The sequence below is a fragment of the Schistocerca gregaria genome, chromosome 1 (genome assembly GCF_023897955.1).
Source record: "Schistocerca gregaria isolate iqSchGreg1 chromosome 1, iqSchGreg1.2, whole genome shotgun sequence".
Taxonomy (NCBI): domain Eukaryota; kingdom Metazoa; phylum Arthropoda; class Insecta; order Orthoptera; family Acrididae; genus Schistocerca; species Schistocerca gregaria.
The window spans coordinates 619,102,075-619,127,482 of NC_064920.1; the positions used below are offsets into that span (position 1 = coordinate 619,102,075).

The 25,408-nt window shown below is 39.3% G+C and overlaps 1 protein-coding gene across 1 annotated transcript in view; it reads right to left on the reverse strand.

Moving 5' to 3' along the window:
* Nucleotides 1–11,730, reverse strand: part of LOC126359192 (protein phosphatase 1L) — a 67,509-nt gene extending 55,779 nt beyond the window's left edge. Inside the window, exon 1 of the mRNA XM_050007609.1 lies at nucleotides 11,173–11,730. Within this exon, the coding sequence (XP_049863566.1) occupies nucleotides 11,173–11,640 (468 nt within the window). The 5' untranslated portion in view covers nucleotides 11,641–11,730. The remainder of the gene's footprint in view (nucleotides 1–11,172) is intronic.
* Nucleotides 11,731–25,408: the final 13,678 nt, after the last annotated feature.

Below are 25,408 nucleotides of genomic sequence, written 5' to 3' on the forward strand. Positions count from 1 at the left end.
TTTTTCCCCTTGGAGAAGTACATTAATAGACTCCAAACCTGCGTCTGTCAGGTCTGTCAGCTACTTGAATGTGAGTACTGACCAGCCACTCTCTCTCTCTCTGTAATTTTATAAATATACAGGTGTTAAAAAAAGTGTTGACTACCTTGCGAGGTGGTAGTACTCACTGCAACAAGTCCAATAAGCATGGGTCTGGAAACGCATACATTCCAAGATAAGCACTTGTTTATAGAGAGGGCTGTACAATGCTTGGTTGCAGATATTAGCACATTTGTTGCATTGGCACTCCATCAGCTGTGTCAGCTAGGTATGATGTTGTCTAACCCTATCATTAGACGCTCTGCAGCCAGTTGTGTGGTTCGAGTCGTGTCGCAGGCTGTTTTAGCTTTCCTCATGTTTGTGTGTCTTAATCGAGAGTACTGTCAACCTTGGGTATGTGTCATGACATTTTACCTTCTTCCAAATGCAGATTCACTTATGTGTTTACTGCTATTGCATGTAGTACACTTAAATTTTCTCCCTTCCATCGCTTGTTAGCAATTGAAGTCTACTACTGGGCAAATGAAATGGCAGATATGATATTCTGGTATGGTTTGAGAAATGGACGTAGCCTGTGAGCCCCTGCTCTCTGCGCTGAAAAATAACCATTCCAGCGTTTGAGAGACACAAGTGTCCATGCACCTCAGAAGACTGACAGTGGGCCTGCACAGTATGCACACCTGACAGTGTTATGTGTGCTATGTTTAATTGGGATTGGTTGAAGGAGTAAGGGCATGTGAGGATATGTGCAGATCTGTTTGGAGACAAGGTCTGGTGGGTATTGCCTGTCACTGCAGACTTTAGAATGATCTTCAGCATAAAGGGCAAGGAATTGGTCCTTCCTGTAGATGCATAATCCACAACGTGTGACAGAAACATTCTAGTACGGAAGGAATTGCGGTTAGTAAGATGAAGGTATGTTTCTGATTATGTGTCTTAACAGGGACAGAGTTTTTATGGAACCATTGGAGACATCATCCAAGAAAATGGCACATTGGGCTAGGGAGGACCAAATGAAGTAGATAGGAGAGAAGGCATTGAAACTTTGACGGGAGGAGGATAATGTCTCTTAGCCCTGCATCCATATTGTGAAGCTTGCATCAATAAACCTGAATCAGAAATGGGGTTTAGAATCTTGGTGTGGTCAGGAAGGTTTCCTTTAGATGTCCCATAAAAAGGATGGAAAAGAAAATCATAGATTTGTCAGATGACACTCAGTTTGGCCTTAGGAATGAACAGTTGTTGTTGACACTGCTATCTTCATTGAAAGTGAAGAAAAATTATAGAAGTGTTGAATGGAATGAGCAGATTAATGAGTACAGAATATGGATTGAGAGTAAATTGAAGAAAGATGAAAGCAATGAGAAGTTGCAGAAATGAGAACAGTGAGACACTTAACATCAGAATTGGGGGTCAAGAAGTACACCAAATTGAGGAATTCTGCTGCTTCGAAAGCAAAATAAACTGTGACAGGCGAAGCAAGGAGGACAAAAGTAAACTAGCCCAAAGAAAGAAGGCATTCCTGGCCAAAAGAAATCTACCATCATCAAACATAGACCTTAATTTAAGGAAGAAATTTCTGAGAACATACATTTGGAGCACAATATTGTGTGGTTGTAAATCATGTACTGTGAAAAAACCACAAAAGAAAAGAATCTAAGCATTTGATAAGTGGTGCTACATAACAATATTTAAAATTAAGTTGACTTTAAACACCCAAGAAGAAGGGATAGAACAATTGGACATGTGTTAAGATACCAGAGAATAATGTTCATGTTATTATGGGGAGCTGTAGAGAGAAGAAACTGCAGCAGAATACAGAGACTGGAATACATCCAACAAACAACTGAAAGTGTAGAAGGCAAATGCTACTCTGTCTGAAGAGATAGGCACAGGAGAGGAGTTCATGGCAGGCTATATCAAACCAGCCACAAGACTGAAGATTCAAAAAAAAGTTAGCACATTGAGACGCCATACAGGTTCCCAGAGCTGTCACTGATATGCCTGCCTCCCCCTTGCGAGAGCAAAGTTATAGTCGAAGGATATAGTTTGTCAGGTGCATAATGAAAGAGCTGGTGGGTTTGGAGTCTGTAAGACATCATGAGGTATGATTCAACAGAGGCAAGAGCAAAGACACGGGGATGATGATGTAAAAGGAGGGGGTTCGACAGTGATGAGTGGGGATCCGGGAGGTAATATGGTAGGAACAGTTGAGACGTGATGAAGGAAGTGGTTTGTGTACCTGATATGGGAATCTTAGGCAGGGGCAATTGATTGGAGGTGTTGGTAAAAAAAAGTGGAGATCCCTTTGAAGATCACACGGTAACCAGCTACAAAACAGCTCCTTTTACAGTCTCCCTCTTCCCGTAATTCATATTGTTAACTTATGCACTAGGATAAGCAACTGCTCAAAAACTGATGTTGATATTATCTTTGCAGGCAGGTCTAATTAATTATAAAACCAAGAAATAGGCAGGTCTAATTAGTTACAAAAGCAATATTCAAAAGGCTCTAGCCTTATGTCTGTATTAGTATTGACAGTGATATAAAATCAAATCCAACTGAGGTGAAGACAACAGTTAATAAGGCAAATGATTAATATTTTAGGATACTGTTCAAAAATAAGATATGGACATATGTTTACAGTGCTCTTGATATGACTGAAAAAATATTATGTTTATTAATAACGCCCTCATTTCATAAGAAAACTGTTCACAGAATCAATACTACGAATAACAACAACCTACCTAAAAACTTAAAATCATTTACTCGTCCAGAAATGTATATTTTATCCAATAATCCACATTTTTAACCACTTGCCAGCAGTCATAAAAAGTTTAACTTCTAATAAAGTACCCTAAATGAATTATTGGTGGCAAGATGATCCTACTACATTGGCAGTTTTTTAGCAAACAAACTAATGTACAGAAGATTTGTCACAATGTGAATATTTTGTAATATGCGATTTCTCCATTTTTAGGGCCCTTGTGTGGTTAACTAAGTAACGACCAAAATTTCTGATAAAATTGAGGAATATTAGCTACTTTACAGTATTTTTTTCCCCCTTTAGAATATGCCTTTAAGCTGTACAAATGGCTAAATAAGTATATTGTAACACAAAATGTTTGGATAATTCAGAAAGAGAAGTTTCTCTCTCCTTATTTACACAAATCACTTTCTTGAGCACTGTAATTTCTTGTCTTAAAGGGAACTTGCAATAGTTATAATGTAGCAGATACTGAAATTAAAACAATGTCGGTGAGGCTAATTTGCAGTTAATTGGTTAGTGTTTAAAGCAAAAATGACGAACTGCCTAAAATGGGAGTGTTACGCAAAGTGCTGTGAGTCATGCACCAGTGATAACGAAGGTACCGCAACTACTATCCTCTCCAATTATTTTGTCTGCTTCGCAAACAGTATGATCTATACTGCTTGGCCTTTCAGTGGTAGGTCTATGTGGCCCTTTTCTATCCCACTCTGCATAGGCAGATCAAAATTTACGACAATTCAGAATGGTGGTAACATAGAGATCAGTAGAACGAAATAAGTGTTCTGGAGCTAAATGGCAGCTGACCTCATGAAGTGAATGAACAACCAAAATAAGTTCAGAGCATAGCAGTCATCTTAATTTTAGAGAAGTAAGGGAGCAATCCAGATCACAAACATAACTCAGGCAAGGTCAAAATATTACTGTTCAATGGGTGTAACTTAAAACTTCAGATGCTAGTGAGACACTAGCTAACAACAGCCAGGCTGCGGCATTAAGAGGGCAGCATCATCTCATGTGACTGTCACAGCCACTGCGCCTCATGTGGGGACAAGATGCGGCATTCATATGGAGCCCAACTATCTCTGACACGTTCTCTGTAATGATACTTGGACTAGGCAGAAATCCAAATAACTGTCGATACTACAGCCCCTGTGTAGTAGAGGTGAGGATCAAAGCAAACTTTGGGTATTACACAAATCTCCCTAACATTTCCTTACTTTGCCTCCCGTTGATATGGGACCCAAGATGGTTCTCGGTTGGTGAAGTGCGTCTAACTGCATAATTAGAAGACGCTGATTTATGGAACCAATAAAAAAACTATGCAGGAGTGGGTGGGTGTTAACTTTAAGTCCATTTATCCCAGAATGTAGGACCAGTATTTTTGCCACTGCCTGCAATATAATGAATGGGTTACAATGGTTACAGAAATTCGCTGAGGTATGTGAAATACAGTTTTGATGCACTATTTTAGTTACTGTACAAAATCTATAAAAGTTCTGTGGTTCCGCAAAACAAGTGCCCTGTACAGCCACACCTGGTAAATAAGACATTTCATATTTATGGGTGTATATTCAACACCCAGTCTCATTGGCAAGTCATTCCCAAATGAGAAAGTAAACTACAGAGTTTCCAGTAGTTCAGATGACAAAGAAGCATCAGAAGAATAGAATTTCATGTATTGAAATGCTTCAAGCAATATCAGCATGTGAGATGCTACAAAAAGCAAGATAGATTGCCTTAAGTATAAGTCATTCGACTTATACTTAAGGCAATCTATGAAGACTCCATCTCCTCACATAAAAAGATCAAACAATAGTAGTAGTAGTAGTAGTAGTAGTAGTAGTAGTAGTAGAGGGGTTTTGGGTGCACGACAGTAAGGTCTTCAGCGCCCGTTCAGGAACTTAGTGAGACGGGTGTCAAGAAAAATCCCAGAACAGGAATATAAAATGGAACAGAAAACAGGGGTAACAAATGTTGAGAAACATGTGCTCACCCACACCAAAGCATGGGATGAAGCAGAGTGTCAGCAGTAAAACATGGACAACACTGAAAGAAAATGATAGAGGGAGCTAAAACAATGTAGCAGATGGAAGTGGCTGGCTGACTGCAAGGAAAAAAGGGGAGGAGTCAGCCACTCTGAAATACACTAAAACCTCCAGCCCAAAAGTTTAGGCCAGAGTCCAGACACATCACAAAACTTAAAAACCCTAGACACACACATCTCATCATTAGCTAAAACAGAAGGCAGATCCCCATCAACTCGTGCTTCTGCCCGTGCATCACGGTATAAAATGCAGTCTGTTAAACTGTGCCTGACAGAGATGTGCACACCACAAGCATCACAAAAAGCTATGTGTGAGAGGACAGTGCCCGATCCGAAGACGTGTGAGGGCCACCTCCTCCCGCCTGAGCAACCGGCAGGAGGAACATCACGGCCAAGTGGTTGACTTTACCAACCGCAGTTTATTGGCCGTCACTGCCAGCCATTCATCCTCCCACAACTCCATGCACTTCCTGTGGAGTGCAGCGATGATTGACTGCAAGGGAATAGGACACTGGACCACATCCTGCTCTCTGCAGGCCTCCTTGGCAGCCCGATCGGCCTGTTCATTGCCCCATATGCCGACATGACCAGGCACCCAGCAGAAGGATACTTCTGTACCCTGCCGTTGGAGCAAGTACAGTTGGTCATGTATCAGCTGGACCATCTCCTCAGTCGGGTACAGGTTCTGCAGTGATTGTAAGGCACTAAGAGAATCAGAGCAGAGAAAATCGATCGCCCCGAACATGATTCATCTGCTCCAGCGCCTTCAGGGTCGCGTGGAGCTCTGCTGCAAAAACGGTATATTCAGCAGGGAGGCGAATCCGGGTAACTTGATCAGGGAACACTACAGAACAGCCAAGGAAATTCTCCTGTTTGGAGCCATCAGTGTACATGACAGTGAAACCGTGATGCACACATCAAACAATAATCAAACAGAGAAACTGAAGGAAGTACTAGATGAAATTGGACAGGATGCCTTGTTTAGCAATTGTGAGCAACACCTACGTAAGTCAATACATAGTGCAGAAGTATACAAAAAGCAGTTTATTATTTTCTTGTACTACATATGGTATTATCACTGTACTTAGTAACACTTGTCAAACACCTTAGAAAAACGTTTCAAAGTAATATGAAATTAGGTGTCCAGTCTTAACATAACTGTCAACATTAAAACTGTCCTGCTTACACAAGGAAAACCAATTCACATTACATGAATCATTAGTTTAAAGTGGAACAACATACTGCGAGTCCACTACAATTATACTACAATTGCTCTACACAGCGTGCACTTTCAAAATGCCTTTCTCATTCGATTCACTTACATAACAAATGCCTCCATTTTAATTTGGTCCTTAAACTAATTAGTCTATGACCGGACTATCTGTCTGCCTGCAGCCCTGCCATCCACTGCAGCATTAGGGAGATAGGTGTGGTAGATATCCCCCCCCCCCCTCCTCCTCCCAGGAAAGATCTCTGACACTCATTTGTGTATCTGGAACCATCCTTGAGGGATCACAACAAAGAAAAAAGCTAGTTACAGTAACTAAACATGTTGTCTTAGTTTTTTTCATTATAATTTGTAATTACTTGACATGTAACATACAATTGAGAAAGTGTTGTCAATAGCAGTATAAGAGGTACCAGATTTCTATCACTGGCAGACCTCATATTTACACGTTGAATATAATGTTCATTACTTCAATGCATTTCATTCAAACAGTCAGTAAAAGCTATTGTATGTAAGACCCTCCACAGCTAACACTGACATCTCAGTGTTATAATGAATTCAGGCTACTGATACATCGATTACAACTTTGTTCTTTTCTGTTGTACTAATTTCACACTGCAAATACGGGGACTTGTAGGCTAAATAAGAAAGTGACAACATAGACTACTTCAAGAGACTTTATTTAGTCACACGCAGGACAGGCCATTGACTGATATGATAAATTCCACTGCAGAAAAAAGTGATAATTCCTCAATTTTTTCCAAGTTCAAATTAAAACAGTCTTGATCACATAAAAAAATTTATTACATTGATGACCCATTTGAGTGTATTTTTAGACCATCTTCTGACCTTTCGCCAATGGCAGTGGGAGGTGGTGGTGGTGAACAGACCAAGTATCACCTGTTAAGAGATGAATGTCAACTGCTCTCAACATACAATACCTGCTCTGTGCACCACCTCTGTTCACTACCACTGGAGATTGGCCTGAAGGTAGTCAAAGACTGGACTGAAACTGTTCATCCCTGTAATAAATGTTTTTAAGCACTCAAGACTTTTAATTTTCAACTTACAAACCTTTTTTGCACTGAGATCACTGTTCTTATAATGTTTACAAAAAATTTTACTTCTTAATTGTACTCACAAAGTAAAGCAGTTTCTCTACATTAAGGTGAAACAAAAACAAACATGGAAACTACAGGTCAATTACCATCACATCTGTTTTATTTAAAACATCTGACAGAGTCAGAAGGTCCTACATGATTAGAAAGAGCACAATCTACCATGGAAGTATGAGTAAATCCTATGATTTAATGTCTGTATTGTCTTCCTGACTTCAAGCTCTTTTGTGGGAAACATCAATGTAGTTCTTGTGAAAGTCACCACGATTGCTAAATGTAAATAATGAAGATTTTGCTGCAACTTCTCTGCAATACCAGAGAAATACCCAATTAATAAATTCACAAATTCCCCAGGATTTGCAGCAATGAAGAGTAGAATACAAGTTACCTTGAGCAAATTGTGCATGTATAAAAGAAGCCAACAGAATGAAGTAGAGCAGTTGTTAATAGACTGACCTCATACTCAGGAGGATGGAGTTACTCTTTCTGGCTCATCTGATATAGATTTTCCTACTTGGCAAATGGCGGGATGGCTCTTTCATCAAGGCCATGGCCAGCCATGTATCCTACCTACACAATTTTACACTTATATATTCTGTGCATATGTAAATATCTGTGCTAGTTATTTTTGTTGTTTTATGCTGACAAATCTCTTATCATTTTAAGATGATCCCTAGATGAATGAATAAATAAATAAATTAAATATATAAACAACTGACAACGTTAAGTCTGCTCAATAGATGGTGGGCCTCCTGCAATAGATGATGCCAAGTAAAGCATAGTGGTGTTCAAACCTAACTTCTGATTGATTGCAGCTATATCTTTTCTACAGGTACGCACAACAAATACACCAAAATACTTGGAGATTCATCCATCACTTGATACAGATTTTCTGAATATACATTGCGAATTTAGCTATCATAATGAAAAGTGTGTTAAGTGTGTTGCGAAAGTAGACATCATCTATATACGTCAAGAGGAATATTTTTTAGGACTCGCCGACTTCAGCCACTGAGATAATGTTAATGGTTGCTGCAACATCACCTTTTGATGTGCATGTTCACAGTCTTGTTGTTAGTTGGCAAGGGCAACAAACGTGAAAGCAGAAAAACCTGGTTATGGTGACAAATTGATTTGTAGTTTAGGCAGAGTTCTACATTAGGAAGGTGTCAGTTTCTACATCTACATACATACTCCTCAATCCCCCATACGGTGGGTGGCAGAGGGTACCTCGTACCACAACTAGCATCTTCTCTCCCTGTTCCACTCCCAAACAGAACGAGGGAAAAATGACTGCCTGGCGATTTATTTATTTTCAACCCATTCAGCTGCTTCACAACCCCAGGGATGTCTATCACTATGTCCTCCATACAGGACTCTGTAAAAGACTCAAACGGCGGTACATTTGTATTATCCTCCTGTGTGAAATACTTCTCAAATGCTAAATTTAAAATTTCAGCTTTCGTTTTGCTGTCTTTCCGTTGCCAAGCCAGACTGATCAGTAAGTGACTGGATGGAAGCCTTCGACCCGCTTACCGATTTTACGTAAGACCAGAATTTCCTTGGGTTTTCAGCATGATCTTTTGCTAAGGTATGACAGTGGTAGTGGTTGTATGCTTCGTGCATCGCTCTTTTTACAGCTCCACGAATCTCTACTAACTTTTGCCTGTCCTCATTCTCCTGATCTTTCTTATACCACGACTGCACTGTCTTTGCTTCCTGAGCATTCTCCGAATTGCGCTGTTAAACCAAGGTAGGTCTTTTCCATCCGTACCCACTTTTTGGGCACGTACTTGTCCAATGCGTGATGTAGAATGTGTGTAAAATTTGCCAATAATCCTTCCACATCCATTGTACCTGAAGTCGATTCATTTACTAAGTGGGATGCTAACAACTGCTTATCTGCTCTTTCTAGTAAGAATACTCTCCTAGCCTTCTTGACAGACTTTTTAACTTTCGTATCCATAGTCGTAATGACAACATCATGATCACTAATCCCTGTCTGAACAGTGACACCGTCGATGATGTCTGGTCTGTTCGTGGCTACCAGATCTAAAATATTTCCATTATGCATTGGCTGTCGATTTAGTTGCTCAAGACAGTTTTTGGATAATGTATTCAAAAGTAATTCACACGACGGCTTGCCCGTACCACCTGTAATGAATCCATAGACATCCCAGTCTATAATAGGTAGGTTGAAGTTGTCTCCGACTAATACAGCATGATCCAGGTACTTCTGTGATACAGAATGTAGACTCCCTTTGAATGAGTCTAGAACTGCCACGGTGGAACCTGGTGGCCGGTAATAACACCCAACAATTAACTTTATTTCTCCTAGCCCTGTTAAACGTGTCCAGATAACTTCACAATCACACTCTACTTCGACCTCAGTAGACAATATTTTTGCCAACTGCAACGAAGACACCATCTCCCACGGTGTCTTATCTCTTCGATACATGTTCCAACCCTCACTAAATATTTCAGAACTTCGTATCTCAAGAGTTCAGCCAGGTCTGAGTCCCGAGAATAATTTGCATGCCACACGCTTCCTGGAGGGCAGTAAATACAGGAACTTTATTCTGAACACACTGAAAATTTACTGCTAATATCTTGATAGCTGAAGTGTCTTTACACTCAGTGTGTTCTGATTTCCTTGCATGCATGTCAAATGGTGAGTGTTCATCAGGACACCTCGCACTACTGCCTAGCCTAAAAAAAAAAACCATGTGGTTGTGAGTTGACGAAGCAAAACCAAGTTCATATTACTTTGAAACCTGGTTGTGGTGACAGACTGATATGGATCTCTGGCCAAAGTCTAGTTTATGTTGGAAAGTAACAGATAGCTTGTTAGTTTGAAAAGCCAACAAATGTGAAACTTATAAAAAAATATCTAGTTGCAGTGCAACCTATATCACAGGTCAAAGCCGACAACTCGTGCTGAATATTCCTCTTCATATGGCTATTCCCGGAAAAAACTGTTACCACTATCTTTATGTTATACTCACATTCATTGAGTTTGCAAACACTCAGCCAAATTTTCATGTGCAAAGCTAACCCAGACCTCTGCTTAAACTACAGATCAGTCTATCACAACAAAAAAGATTTCAGGAGGGGCACGGGCACCCAATCACACACTGACCCAGCTTTATTGACAAAGACATACACAGATACAAGGTTGGATCACAAGTTCACGAAACAAGGAAAATCCTGAATTACCTTTAAAGGATCCCATAACAGCTGGTTGAATCGTAAACAACAAATTACCACACATAATAAACAGAGTGGGGAGGAAAAATAATGCTCAGAAATAAACATAAAAATACAGTATACCTAACACCAGAATCTTTAGAACCCAAATACTGGAGAAGAGAATTATAAAAAAAAAAAAAATTAATACTTGCATACCGTACTTCATTGATATGTTTTCCTCCTGGAATGTCCGTGATACTTAACATTCTGTTTGTTTCAAATGCTTTCACGTAAATAGCAAAGATTACTAAGGAAGCTTTGTTGTAATGTCAGTAGTGATATGCTCTACAAACGCGTTTTTCCTGGTAAATATTATTAGTAGTAACTGTATTATGTCTGTCAGAGGTTTGCTTATTTATATACTATGACATGTACAGTACTTACTACTTTGTAAAACTGTAAATAACAAATAGCTATTACTACTGATTCTTCGTAGAGGGCAGCAAACTGTGATATGTAACACTCTTTCGGTTAACTGTATCAAGTCTCTGCCGGTATCCAAAACTCAAGTTTGGGACAGGAAATCCACAATTTTAATATTACGGATTGATTAGATCGAGCATGATACATGTTCAAACTGCAAACAGAGGTGCTGTGCTCTGCTCACTTGTATAAAGTACCCTTACAAAATCCCTAAGTAGAATTAGTGGCATCAGCAAATGGTACTGGTGCAACTACAATTACTGACAGCACAAGTTTTAATGAAAACTGTAGGAATAGTAACCTCGCCTCCGTGGCCATCGAATACTGCGTACAGCGACACTCCAGTCTTATTAATATCTTCATTCACAACAAAGCGGTCTTCCATTCGTGGCCTCCGACCTTGAACTGCATATGCCGCTATATTTCCTTCGCGCAGTTCCCAGCTCAATTTTTCTCCTCCAGTTACTGGTCCACTGACCAAATACTGTAACTTCTGCACCTGTGCAGCTGAGCGACCTAAAGCAGTATATTGCAATCTACCGAGCAGAGAACGACTCCATACATCAAGAGCTTGTACATAAATTAAGATTAAAAATAGAATTGCACTAAACAACAACACTTCTGGTTTCAAGACATATATTCGTAAGAAACGCCACATGCAGCTTATAGAATTCGTGTTCAAGGGAACGCCAACAGCAAACCGCGATATCAGTTTCATGTGCGATATGTATGTTTGGTACAGCACACGATCCTCCAACTCGTCCTCCATATCTCACAACACAGCTGTGCAAACAAAAACACTGTGATGCTTGTGAAGGGCGATATAACACACAGCAAATCAGAGACCTCTGCTCAAAGCTAAGTACCTGCGAAGTCGAATACAGTGTTCGTTCATAACCATCGTATGTATCTATGCATCAGAAAAAGTATGATACATGAGCTTTAAAAACATATCTGAAGAAAGAACATCTGCTGTAAATTTATTCCAAAAGTTAAAAATATGGTTCACAATTTTTTAGACGTAAATTCAGTTATTCCCTTTCTGCATCGAAGTACCGGAATGGAACCTGATAAATCATAACCATTCAGGAATTGCAGACAAAATATATTGTGGTTGGCAGGAGAGCCAACACAGGGTTCCTAAAGGACGTATACTAACGGACCGGGGCGGATTTAAAGGCTACCACCTAGCAAGTGTGGTGTCTGGCGGTGACACCACAAAATAAATCTTCATAAGCTGTTGTGATCGAAACGATCATCGTCAAGTGACACAATGTTGTTTAAGCAACTTCTACAGTAAAATATTTCACTACAGTTTACTAAGATTGCTCACTTGGATACATGCATTTCATAACTGACTACAGTGACGCATTATGAATGTGTATAATTTTATTTTTTGTTGTGGTCACAGTAAAAATGGTGCAATATAAGCTGCCATTACGATTTTACATTGCTCGATGATGATGATTTCGATCGAAATTAATAGAAAATAAAGATTTGTTTTATCAGTACCGCCTAGTGGCGCACAAATGATATGTAATCTAAGGAAAAGTAACCTCTGGTATACATCACATCACGATTTGCAGGTACAGATGTAATAAACCCCTTTAACATCAGAGTAGCATTGAAGGCTAATGAGAGCTACTGAAAATTAAGAGAAATGATTTGTCAGAATATGTATTTGCTTGTATTTAATTATTCACACTTTTATAGGGTGAAATTCAGACCATCAACATAAAAAAACTATACCTGTAAATAGAACTTCACACACCAAAATATCAGAGGATTAAAAAATAAAACCAATAAGTGACTTATTTGTTTAGACGAATTACAGCCCATAAAACATGTACATCCAATATGTATTTCTGAACACCATTTGTCTAATGAAATAACAATGCTAAACCTGCATGCATATGCCTTAGCATCCAGCAATTGCTGGCTAGCTACACTGAAAAGAGAAAAAAAAGAAAGAGTAAGGTTTAACGTCCCATTGACAATGAGGTCATTAGAGATGGAGGTTGTTTCAGGTATGGGGAAGGAAATCGATTGGGCACTTTCAAAAGAACTATCCCAGCATTTGCCTGGAACGATAAAAGGAAATCATGCAGGATGGCTGGACATGTATTTGTAAGACGACTTCCCAAATATGGTAAAAAGGAGGAGGTATCACTTACATGTGTAAGAGGTACGAGTACACAGACATTGATTCTCATAGACTTAGCACTAACCATTCAGGTTGGGGGTCAAGTGTGGGGTAAATACTCATACCTTGTACAAAGCCAACTATCGCAAACAATTTAACAAGGAGTGACTGACTGCCTTTAAAAAGATGAATTGCGGCAAGGAAAAAGAATATGGATACGCCAGTGCTTAAATTTGGAACATGGTACAAATACACTCCAGCAGATAGAAGCTATGAATAGCATTGAGGAAGGGACACTAAGGTATGGAATGAGAGTTGATGTACTTCAAGAAATCAGGTAGAAGGGAAGTGGTGAGATTCCTAATCAGAAATTCTTCCTTATTTAAGAAAAGATTAAAGTAAGGGAGAGCATGGAGTTGGGCTTATAATATCCAAGGGTACACATAGATCTGCTATTGCTTTCACTTCACATAATTGATGAATATGTACTGTGCTTAGCTAAGGCAATTTTCACACTGTGACCTCTGTGAATGTATAAGCACCAACAGAAGAATCAGATAAAGATATGGTAGATTCTTTCTCTGATCAGCTGTGGAAGTTCGGGATAGTATACTTAGCAATAACTCCAAAATAGTGACTATAATGCCAAACTGGGCAAGGAAGAGATTTTCAGAAATGTGTTTGGTAAGTAAACTGTCCATGATAAAACTAGTAAAAATACTATGATGGTTCACTAAATTTGACTCCATATGTAACTGTTGTGTACAACGACTGCATATTATTATAAGGAAGGATAGAAATACTGCAATCAGTAGCAACCCCAATATTTTTTTTTAAAAAAATTATTCTTCTGTATCCAGATTTCAGCTATAAATGATCGTCTTCCATGCATTTAAGTGAATTACAGTTCAAAAATCTCCCAGCATTGAATATCAGCATACAACTTCATTGGTCTCTAGGCAGGAGGAAACAACTGCCTGTAGACCAATAAAGTTGTGTGATGATCTGTGTTGCTGGGAGTTGGTTGGATTACAACTCACTCGAATGTAATAAATAAGGCTATTTATAATAGAAATCTGGGTATGAAGGTCGCTCAGTTCGCTTCTGTGAACGTGTTAAGAGCTTCAAGTACATGCTTCCCAAGAAAAAATATTTACAAAGGAATTGGAAAATACCAAGAACAAATGCACCAAGCCAAATAGACTATATTTTTAGTATCAAAGAGGTGGAAATCTGAGGGGCTAATTCCGATACTGACCATTACCTAGTAGGAGCTAAAATGAGACAGAAACTTGCTACCGCTACCAAAGTAAATAGTACCAGAGTAAAGAAATGGAATACAGAATAACTGGAAGATATGTCTACTCTTCCAGAGTATCAGAACAGATTGAGACAGAAAAAAATAAACAAAGGAATCTGGAGACCACACAGATAAAGAATGGAACTCTATTGGAATGTCATTTTGACCACAACATATGAAATAATGGGCGAAACAGGGAGACTTAGAAGCGAAGACTGATATGATGATGGATGTAGACAAGCACTGGAACAGAAAAAGGAAGCAACACTGAAGAGCTTACAGTGAAATACGAGATAAAATCATACATTATATAATGAAAAGAGAGCAGAGACAGCAGTGACATGTAGGAACCAAAGGGAAGTCATAAGAAGAAAGATATAAGAATACCAAAAGAGTAAGAGCAGAATATTTTATAAGAAAATTAAAAAAGGAACCCAAGAATATAAACAAAAAATAACAGCATGTAAGTATAAAGAGGGAAATCTGCTGACAGACGAACAAGACTAAGATAGAGAATTAAGGAGGACTATCCAACCAGGAGTGAGCAACCACACTATTATACAGTAGATCAAGAGACAGAAGAACCCACAATAGAGAAAGTATGGTAGGTAGTGCAACGTCTAAAATTTACAAAGCACAAGAAACTGATATAATAAATGCAGAACTGTTGAAAAATGATATACATGTCTTCAAAAGAAAGTTGCTACGAAATCAGGAAAGAATGCTGGAAGAACGAATCTTATATGAAATTTAACCAATGCATAAGAAAGGAGACAAGAAACGTTATTCGAATTACCAAGGAATTACGTTACTGAATGTAACTTATAAGAGTATCTCTAGTATTGCCTACAACAGGCTAGCTCCACATGCAGAAGAGATTGTGGGAGAAAGTTAGTGTGGGTTTCAGCTTAAGTAGGTCAATAACAGATCAGATATTAGTGCCAAGGCAAATACATGATAAGGTACATCGAGTAAAATATTGAGCTTCATAACCACTATGTAGACTTCAAGAAGGACTTCGATAGTCTTCATAGTTCAGAAATGTTAAATGATTTGCTATCCTTGGTGTACCATCTAAATATGTTTCTCTCACTCAAGCAACATTGGCTGGTTACAAGGCTGCAGTGCAAGTGTATGGAGAATTGAGTAAAAGGTTTATCATTGGTAAAGGAGTCAGACAAGGGGACGCCCCTTCCTCTCTTCAATGCTTTTCAATCCGACCTTGAAGCAGCCATTCGAAAGCTTCAAATATCTGGTTACATAGGCACAGAGTCAACCTATATATGTGCATATGCTGATGATATATGAATTATTAGTAAAAGAAGAATTTCACTGATGAGAAAAATTAATGAGCTGAATGACGCCACTCAACATAGAGGTCTTCTTATCAGTGAAACGAAGACTATATAGATGAGTTTCTCTGGGAAGGAAAATAATAATTTTGATAATCTATCAGCATCAAGTTTCAGTTTTAAACATCTACAAAACTTTGGCTCAGTATGCTTGTAAAATACCAGTTTTTGAAAATTTTAGTGTTAGGCTATTTGCTGAGAACAATTTGTACACTTGATTAGTGACTATCAGCGTGTATACTGTGTTATGGGGTTGGGCCCTTTGAGCAGAATACTTGTATCATCAACAAACATCAATATTTTTGCTGTGTTATTAACTGTAATTCGTAGATCTTTATTGTAGATCGAGAAAATCAGTGGCCCAAGGATCGAGCTCTGTGGAACTCTGTTTACAAAAAGCAACTTTCTGAAGCAGGAGAAAAAGGAAGACCAAGCATACCACTGAATACAAAAGAAGATAATGTATTGACTAAGTGGAAAACAGTGTCTTGAAAACATTTTTCAGTTTGTTTAAATGCCTATGATTTTTATGGAGAGCAGTGTACATGAATAACTTCATCAATTTTCTTTATGCTAGTAAGTTTTCATGTAAAGAAATGTGGGCTAGTAGTTGTTATCATTATTATGTGCTACTAAAAATCGTTTTTTTAGATATTTACAATATTTAGTTGTTATTTATCATCTGTTATCATTATTATTACTGAAAAAAATGTTTTTCATTGTTAGTGGTAAATTTATAAGGCATTTTGTTTAGTCTGTATAAAACTTACTACAAGACGCTTCTAATATCAGTGTAAAATATTATTTATAGGTAAAAATAAACTAAACTTAGTCTTATTCTTGTCATGGTCTTACAACAATGCATAACTCTTAGCCTCTTCAACAAGTTTCCTCCATTCTGCACTCTCCAGCGCGATCTTCCACCACCATCTGACTCTATAAGGTTTTATATCTTCTTCCAAACTGTCTACTCATGGCTTTAGTGCTCTTCTCAGCTTTCTTTCAGTTGGCGTCCATACAAAAACCTTTTTAGTCGTTCTTTCTGTATCCATCCTACGAACGTGCCCCAATAAGACAACAAGAAATAAATAAAAATCGGTAGAACAAAAAAGTTTACTTTTTGCTCAAAGTTAAATATGGAACTGTCCTACCAAGAAGTAATGGAAGAATCTATAAATAATATTATCCAGTTTTATCTAACAAACAAACAAATTTACATTCCAGAAATGATATCAACAATCAGAAAATTAATGAGATCACATATGCAAAATTCCTACCTATCCAGATGGACAGTCAGTTAAGATGGACAGAGAAAATGGACTAATTTGCAAAGAAGCTCAATGCAGAGACAAAGAAACAATTCTGTTGTCATATTTGGAATATTTCCATTCTATAGTATACTGTGTTACAATCTTCCAGGGAAATTCTGCAGAAGTTGGAAAAATTGTTAAACTTAAAAAAATGGCTGAACTTAAAAAATGAGAAACGATATTAATACACACTCTTTCTAACAGAGCTGCCTGTAGGTGCCCCTTAAGAGTCTCTTTGTATATTTACTATTATAAGTCAATACACTGGATTTCTCTCCATAGAATCATTAGGCACATTTTCTCTGGTTTTTACAGCATATATTTAGAATTTAGTTTTTTTATGTAGATAAGTCAGCCCAAAGAAACACTACTTATCATCTCCTCCATTTATCAACAGAAAGTGTTGGTTTGTTTCTGATTACAATCAAAATTACACTTAAATCGGAATTGCATGCCCATTCGATTGCCCATTCGATAGAGCGCTCACAAATTAGTCTAGTTCGATATTTGTTTACCAACAATGACAGTAAAACACCAGGAAAAATAGCATGGAGGTATACCTCCATGAAAAATAGCAATCCAGCAGCGACTCAATAACACAGCATGCCTGGCGCTAAAACAAATGCACTAATCTGGGACTCCTCTATTGAATGGACAAGAAACAAACAGATGTCTTCCATCTACTCTGGGAGATGCAATAAAGACATAAGAACGCTATTTTTTTGGCTAATTGCAGCTACGCAGTATAAAAACGAAACTGCAAATACTTGCTGAAACACCAGAGAAAATGCATCTGCTGATCATTAGGGATGATACCTTGTATATACCCATTGATGAAGGTTGCGAGCGTCACCGTTTAAGCACGTAATTATTATTCAGGAATGGTGATTCACTTAAATGTCATTGTTTGTTTACAACATATATTTTTTAAAAATCTTGAGCATTGTGTTTAATTTTTTTCCATCATTCATATGTTACGGAGTTGGCCGTAACACCACCATGACAAGAGCTTGCTGTGGCATGTGCACCTAATGCAGTGATTGTGGGGGCAGGTGTCAAATACACACCCAAGTGGCATGCACCGCCGTGCAAAGCGCCACTTGTTGAAACGTGGGAGGTGGCAGTGGCTATTGCAGTGCCTGCTTCTGAACCAACGCATACCATCTGGCGTCCTTGGGTGGTTCAGTCAAAGCAACAATCTCCCACCCCATAGGCTGGCGATGGTGAAGGCTGCAGTATGCAGGAGTATCAAGGAGCACCCTCGCTGCAGCCTGGGTGCTCCCAAAGGAGGTTGCTGCCACCGCCTCCTACTATTCACGCGCCAGATGCTCGCTCTCCCTGGCAATGAAAGGTATGTGTGCCTCGGCACATACCCCTTCCCCATGAAGGCATCCCATTCCCAGCGCCCTCATCCACTGGCTGGATGCAGTCATCACCTAGCTGTAGTATTAATGATAATGAACCTGTGGTTGGTTGGTGGGTAGTGTTTAACGTCCCATCGACAACGAGGTCATTAGAGACGGAGCGCAAGCTCGGGTTAGGGAAGGATTGGGAAGGAAATCGGCCGTGCCCTTTCAAAGGAACCATTCCAGCATTTGCCTGAAACGATTTAGGGAAATCACGGAAAACCTAAATCAGGATGGCCGGAGACGGGATTGAACCGTCGTCCTCCCGATTGCGAGTCCAGTGAATGAACCTGTGGTCAGCGGTTGTGCTCTATCCTGTCTTGATAGTGAAGGACATCAGAATAGTGGCGTCATGACCCCTCCAGACTACTCGGTGGTTGCTAGGGCCTTTGAGGGGCGTCTCTCAATTAGTAGAATTGAGAATCTCGCTGGGGGTTATCGTGACCAAGTAAGGTTTCTACAAGCGTGCTTCCCACTGCTAGAGGCAGAGCTCCTGAAAGTCCTAGACGATCTGAGCTATATTGCCATTAAATGTAATGCAGTGCTCTGCTGCGAGTTGATTCACAGCAGGGTTCTGCTGAGGAGAAAACCTTACACTACGTCTGGGGTGATAATGGCGTTATATTTTTGAGTACATCAATCGCTGAGTGGTATCGTGAATCCACCTTTTGTGCTATACTGGCCCGATTTTCCGAGATGGAAGGAAGAGGGTCAGTAAAGTACTCAGCCAAATACCACACTTCGACATCCATATTGATGTCTATGATCTGGTAAGTGGAGGGTCCAGTTATATCGAATTCCCTGAGGATATTAAGAAGAAGCGGGCTTGCATTAACGTTTAAAATGAAAAAGATAACTCTTTTTCTTGCATGGTCAATCCTGGCTTGCGAGAGAAATCACACATATCGATACGAAATAGGTCTTAACGTTCGTGGACACTATGACTTAGATGGTGTCGAGTTCCACATAAAGATTCAGGACATAACAAAATTTGAGGCACAAAACCCAGAATATCAGTTCACGTTTATGGCCTGAAGAAGAAGCAGAAAAGCTAGCCCAACGAGCAGGACAAGCATACTATAGCTGATCTCTCCATTTTTCAAAAGATGCAGGTGAGTGTGATGTTCACGTAAACATGCTGCTCTTCTCTGAAGGTGATAATCAGCATTACATATGGATCAAAGACATGTCCCGCCTTCTTGACAAACAATTGTCGAAACATGAACATCAAAAACACTTTTCTTCAGGTGTCTAAATACCTTTTTAGAAGAAAAGTATTTAAAAAGACGTCTGATGGACTGTGAAACCAAGGAACCGGTATGTGTTGTTTGTTGTTATGCCTACAGAAGAAAACAAGTCCATTAAAGTCAAGAATGCTCACCACCAGGAACGATGTTTATTTGTTGTATATGAAGACGTCGAATGTCTCCTTGCCCCTATCACCTGCTGTGAAGGGACCCCCTTAGCCTCACACACCACCTTCACGGAAAAACATGTACAATATGCGGTGGTGTATCAAATTGCATGTTCATATTATTCAAGTTTTAACCACTATGAATCTTATGTCAGGGATAATTCTGATCCGGCCGGAGGGGCCGAGAGGTTCTAGGCGCTAAATTCTGGAGCTGCGCGACCGCTACGGTCGCAGGTTCGAATCCTGCCTCGGTCATGGGTGTGCATGATGTCCATAGATTAGTTAGGTTTAAGTACCTCTAAGTTAAGTCCCACAGTGCTCAGAGCCATTTGAACCATTTTTTGTATAATCCTGTGGTTTGGTTGCTCACTGAGATTGAAAAACTCTCATGGGATGTTGACAGGCTTTACAGCACCAACATCCCCATGACCAAATCAGAGGCGGATAAAAAATTATACAATCAAGAGGTTAGTTGTCACAGCTGTGGCTGAAACTTCACGTAGAGATCGTTGTCATGTTATGGGGAAGTTCTATGGTGCAGCTCACAATGCATGCAATTGGAAGTATCACTTACCACAACATATACCCATTTTCTTCCTAATTTAAGTGGGTATGATGCTCACTTTCTAGATGAGCAATTGGTTAATTTCGGTTTGGAGAAAAATCAGGTCAGTGTCTGGCCTGAGAGCGTACAGAACTAATTTCATTCTCCAAACGAACGACACCGAAAATTATGCTCCACTTCATTGACACACTACGTTTATGCAGTCGCCACTCCAGAAACTTGTTGAAGCTCGATCTTGGGAGGATATGCATATCATCCGGTCTGCTCAACCATACAAGAAAAAGTTTCAGCTTGTGACTAGGAAACAAGTTTTCCCTTATGAATATCTGGATAGTAAGGCAAAACTAGACTAAACCAGACTGCCCAACATATCTGCATTTACCAGTACTCTCACAGGCGATGCCATAACTAGTGCAGATTATGAGCATGGCGTAAATGTCTGGCGGGAATTCAACATTCCAAATTTGGGTGAGTATGCAAGACTATAAACGGACAGCGACAGGCACTTGCTTGCGGATGTTTTTTAGAAGTTCCAGAGTGTATGTACGACCACGTACTCTTTGGACCCTGACACCTGGATTGTCCCGGGATACAATGCTAAAAAAACAAGGTGCAGCATCGAACTTTTAACTGACACGAGTATGCTTCTTTTCTTTGAGTGTGGGATCCGTGAAGCACTTTGACAGGGTCTCCATAGACATACCAAGGCAAATAATCCACATATGGATGCAGGGTTCAACACATCCCTCAAGTTATATTCTATACTTGGATGTGAATAACTTATACTGCCAGACCATGTAGCAGCCAGTGCCGGTTGGTGGGTTTCAATGGGTGCCCAAAAACTAATTAGAGGGATTAAGTGGAAAAACATTGGGTCTGGCGGCTGATTCTGATGTAGGGTATGTGGTGGAGGTAAACCTCATATATTCTGTTAGTTTGCATGAAATTACAACCGACTTGCCGCTATCTCCAGAGCAACAAATTCTATGAGGAAACAGTATCTCTAAACTGATGACCACTGTTGGACACAAGCAGAGGTATGTAATTCATTATCATAATCTCCAGCAGTGTCTCAGCTTAGGGATGGAGCTTTGTAGAATCACTTGGGCTATCTCCTTCAATCTGTCCTCCTAGTTGAAGGAGAAATTTGAATTAAAATTCCGAAAAGAGGGAGGTCACATCTAGTGATTTCGAAAAAGAATTTTACAAATAAATGAATAATTCCATTTTCGACCGAATGGGATGGGCTGTGGGACAGAAAAAAAGTGCATCACCAAGTCAAATGTTAAGTAGGTCACAATTTTCAATGAGAACTTTAGTTGCTGTAGAGATGTGGAAGGTTGCAGTAGAGTTTATGAAACCAATCTGTTTGGGTATGTGTATACTGGACATCTCCAAACTCCATATGTACCGCTTCCACTATGAGTTTGCTAAAACTCATTTCATGGAACCAAAGTTACTTCATATGGATACAGATAGCTTCATCTATTGGATGAAGTACTACAATCCATATGAAGTAATTAAGTGACATGTTAATGAATTCGATACATTGGGATACCCAGCTGATAATCCTTTTGGTATTGTTCCTCAGAACAGGAAGGATATTTGCGTAATGAAAGATGAGGCGGATGGATTGCCAATTGTGGAGTTTGTGGGTCGAAGATCCAAAATGTATGCACATTGTGCAGTAGATGGAGCCACCCAGAAGCAAGCTAAGGGTGTGTGAAATGTAGCATTACATGTCCTCACGGTCAGAGGCTACTTGCAGTGCCTGTTTGGTGGCGTTCGCAGTGCTCTGCATTTAGTAAAGCAAACTAATATTCGATCGCGAGGTCACAAGGTGTATTCTGTGCTGCAATCTAAAGTCGGATTGTGACCTCATGACGATAAAACAGCCATTTGTGATGATGGGATCAAAAACCTCCTGTACTCACACTATTAACCTTGAAGCTCGATAAGGGAGGTGGGGTCCTATGGTGTGAAAGTGAGTCAGTGACTGGCTGAGTGAGAGCTTCTACCTAATAATATGGCTCTTTTATCATAGTTTAAATATTGTATGTGTGATGTATGGTGCACCTGCATGAGTGAATGCTTAAGTGTGTCCATGAGTATGCTTCTGAGTGCGTTTGGTGGGATGTCTGTGTAAAATGCCAGTGTGTAAATTTATTCTTTTTTTTCTAAATAGATACCACAATATCTAGGCATATATAAGTAGTATGTGCTGGGAAAAAATTATAAAAAAGTTATTAAAAAATTAAACATGTGCGATGTATATATGAAAAAGATTTAAAAATTAAACCAAAATCATCAAAAAACTTTATAAAACGTAAATGAAGTAAAAATAGTTTACCGTATTTCTCGCTTTTGCACTTCGTGTGCGTGTGTGATGGTGTGAGAGCATGTGTAAATAGATTAGGTTTTAAATTTCACCTACTGCTAGCTATATAAGTCATATTAATTTTAAGTGTGAGATCCACCCAGTTCATTTTATTGCAGCTGTTTGGGATGAAAATTTTAGGGCTATCAACTTCATTGTATTATTAAGTTATTTCAGTTGCTTGAGGTGGAAAATATTTAGCGCCATCCAGTTCAAAGTACAAATTAAGTCTTCTGTTTGTGTGGAATTTCATTAGTAATACTATAAGGAGCTAGGTAGAAAGAATGAAAAACACAGAATGTGAAGTAAAAATTCATTTATTTTCATTAATCCAACTTAAAAGTAATTTTACATTTACATAAGCAGACACAACACTATTTTCAAACAGCTTCTTCTTGTTGAGGTTATGGATAGCAGGACACCCATAGAATTCCAGGTCATGAATAGATGCAAACTTGAAGATTCGCTGCATCCATGCGATCCTCTCCTTGTGTTTTACATAGATGATGCTCTCAGGATGTTCGAATATTCGAAGTGGCGTCATCATTTCTTTATAAGGTATTCCAGGATCGTCCAGTGGAAACCATGAAAGAAATGTGTTAGCCACTTCACACTCCTCCGTGTTTTAGCACAGTTCACATCCTTGAAAGGCCTCAGTGGTGCAATTCTTGCTAAGAATGTTTCTATTACACCATCATCTTCTATGTATGGTAGGCGTGCAACATATTTAAATACGAATTGTCTGCACTCATCATCATAGAAACCTTGAATGTCAGCAACAACGTTCACACTGCAAGTTGTTATTGTGAAAAGCTCTGGGCATGTCACAACACTTGGTCATTTATACAGCACACTGCACAACACCAGTAAGTGGCAATAGTTAATCACATGGTCATGTACAACTAGAGCATATGCTGCAGTGTGTTCCGGGACATATGATGAAGATTGAAATTCGATTCATACATCTGTTGGTTGTGAGTTATGTATCTCATTCTGCTTAGAACAGTCTATCGCGTCGATGGGTTCCAGCTCCTTGAATTTACGTGGTCTGAGTAAGCATCCTTCCTCTTCAACACCTTCATAGTAAGAAGCACAGAACCTTGTATATATACGTCAAATGCTAGACTGTATACATTCCGACCCCACTGTAGCAGTAAATTGCCGTAGTGATAGAATTCGGAATTCAAGTAGACTTTGGCTTTAGTTAAATTACAGTATCAAATATGATGGAATCATTTGCTAAACTCCCCCTTCTATTGGTCCGGAATGCAAGTATGATGAATCTTGGTGTGTCCAGTTGCACCGAGGTTTTAGTAGCCTGCGTTTGTCTGCTCGCTGTTGGTAGCACTGGGATCTCAAAAACCTCCCATGAGCAGAAAGTTAATGGCAGATACGTATCGGTATTCAGAAATTTTAAAAGCTTCAAGCGCTCCTCGTCCGCCACAGTGATGTGCGGCATTTTCCATATAATTTTATTGATGATGAACTGATTCTCCTCTTGATCTCCTTGAATGTATGTGTTGCTATCAGTTGCACTCCATACCAAAATAAGCTCCTGTTTAGCATTCATAATAATTCGCTGCAGGTCCTCAAAGTACCCCATAAGCAATTCAGTAAATCGGCGGTACTCTTCTGCTGTTCTGCCCACAGGCTCGTCTATGAACCATCCTGCATTTTCTAAGCCATTCAAACCCAAGGATGATGATGAGACTTGTGTTTTAAAGGTTGGTGCTACACTAACAGTACGTGTATGATCAATCTCTACCCCACTAAGTTCTTAATGTACTTCCTGGTACAGGAATGCCAAAAGCGTTACATGTAAGCCTTGACCCCACTGTATGGCTACAATATTTTTTCTTATAGGATCCATCCACATATATGAAACTTTTGCGTGGAAGAATTAAAGCGTCTTGATGCTTGATGGCAACCCTAATTTCATCTTTCTTGTTAAATGTCATTGAAGCATAATGTTTATGCGAGAAGAATTTCTGGAGTAGGATTGGCTCATCATATTCCACTGGGTGAGATATATTGAGCGGCGACGTCATTGCGAGGTTTCAAGCCTACTGATTTTAGAAACGTGCTATCACCTTGCGGTTCTGCTGCGAAGTGCTATACTGTGCATGACATGCACTGGTTTTATACTGCCCGTCTTGTCGTAGATGTAGTCGTACAACGATTTCCTCAACACAAACATCAGCAAGTTGGTTATTCTGATCCACAATAAGTAGCTCCAGATAGTCCAGTGTCTGAACTGTCAATGGAATGTATACAGCGGTGGTAGGAATCTCAATCTTATATCCTGTTCCGACTGATGGGAAGAATCCCTAAACTGAATGAACCAATCTATTGCTGAGATTTGAGTTCGTTACAATCTTACGTTCAACACAGATTGTGCTGACAGGGAGAACATCCACTGTTTGTAAAATTTATTGGGATCTGTCTTCAAAACCTGTCCCTTTGTGAAACTCAATAGTGGGCCTATTGAACCTTTCTGCTTAAAGTCAATCGAAGCATTCACGGTCCTTATTTCTGATTTAACTGTACTGATGTATGCACGGAGCTCAATCCCTTTTCCAGACTGTTTTTAAACTTCGTTTAAATCACCAATATCGTATGCACCAGGTTCAATTTCTACAATTTATTCTTCACCATTAATTTCCAGATGTA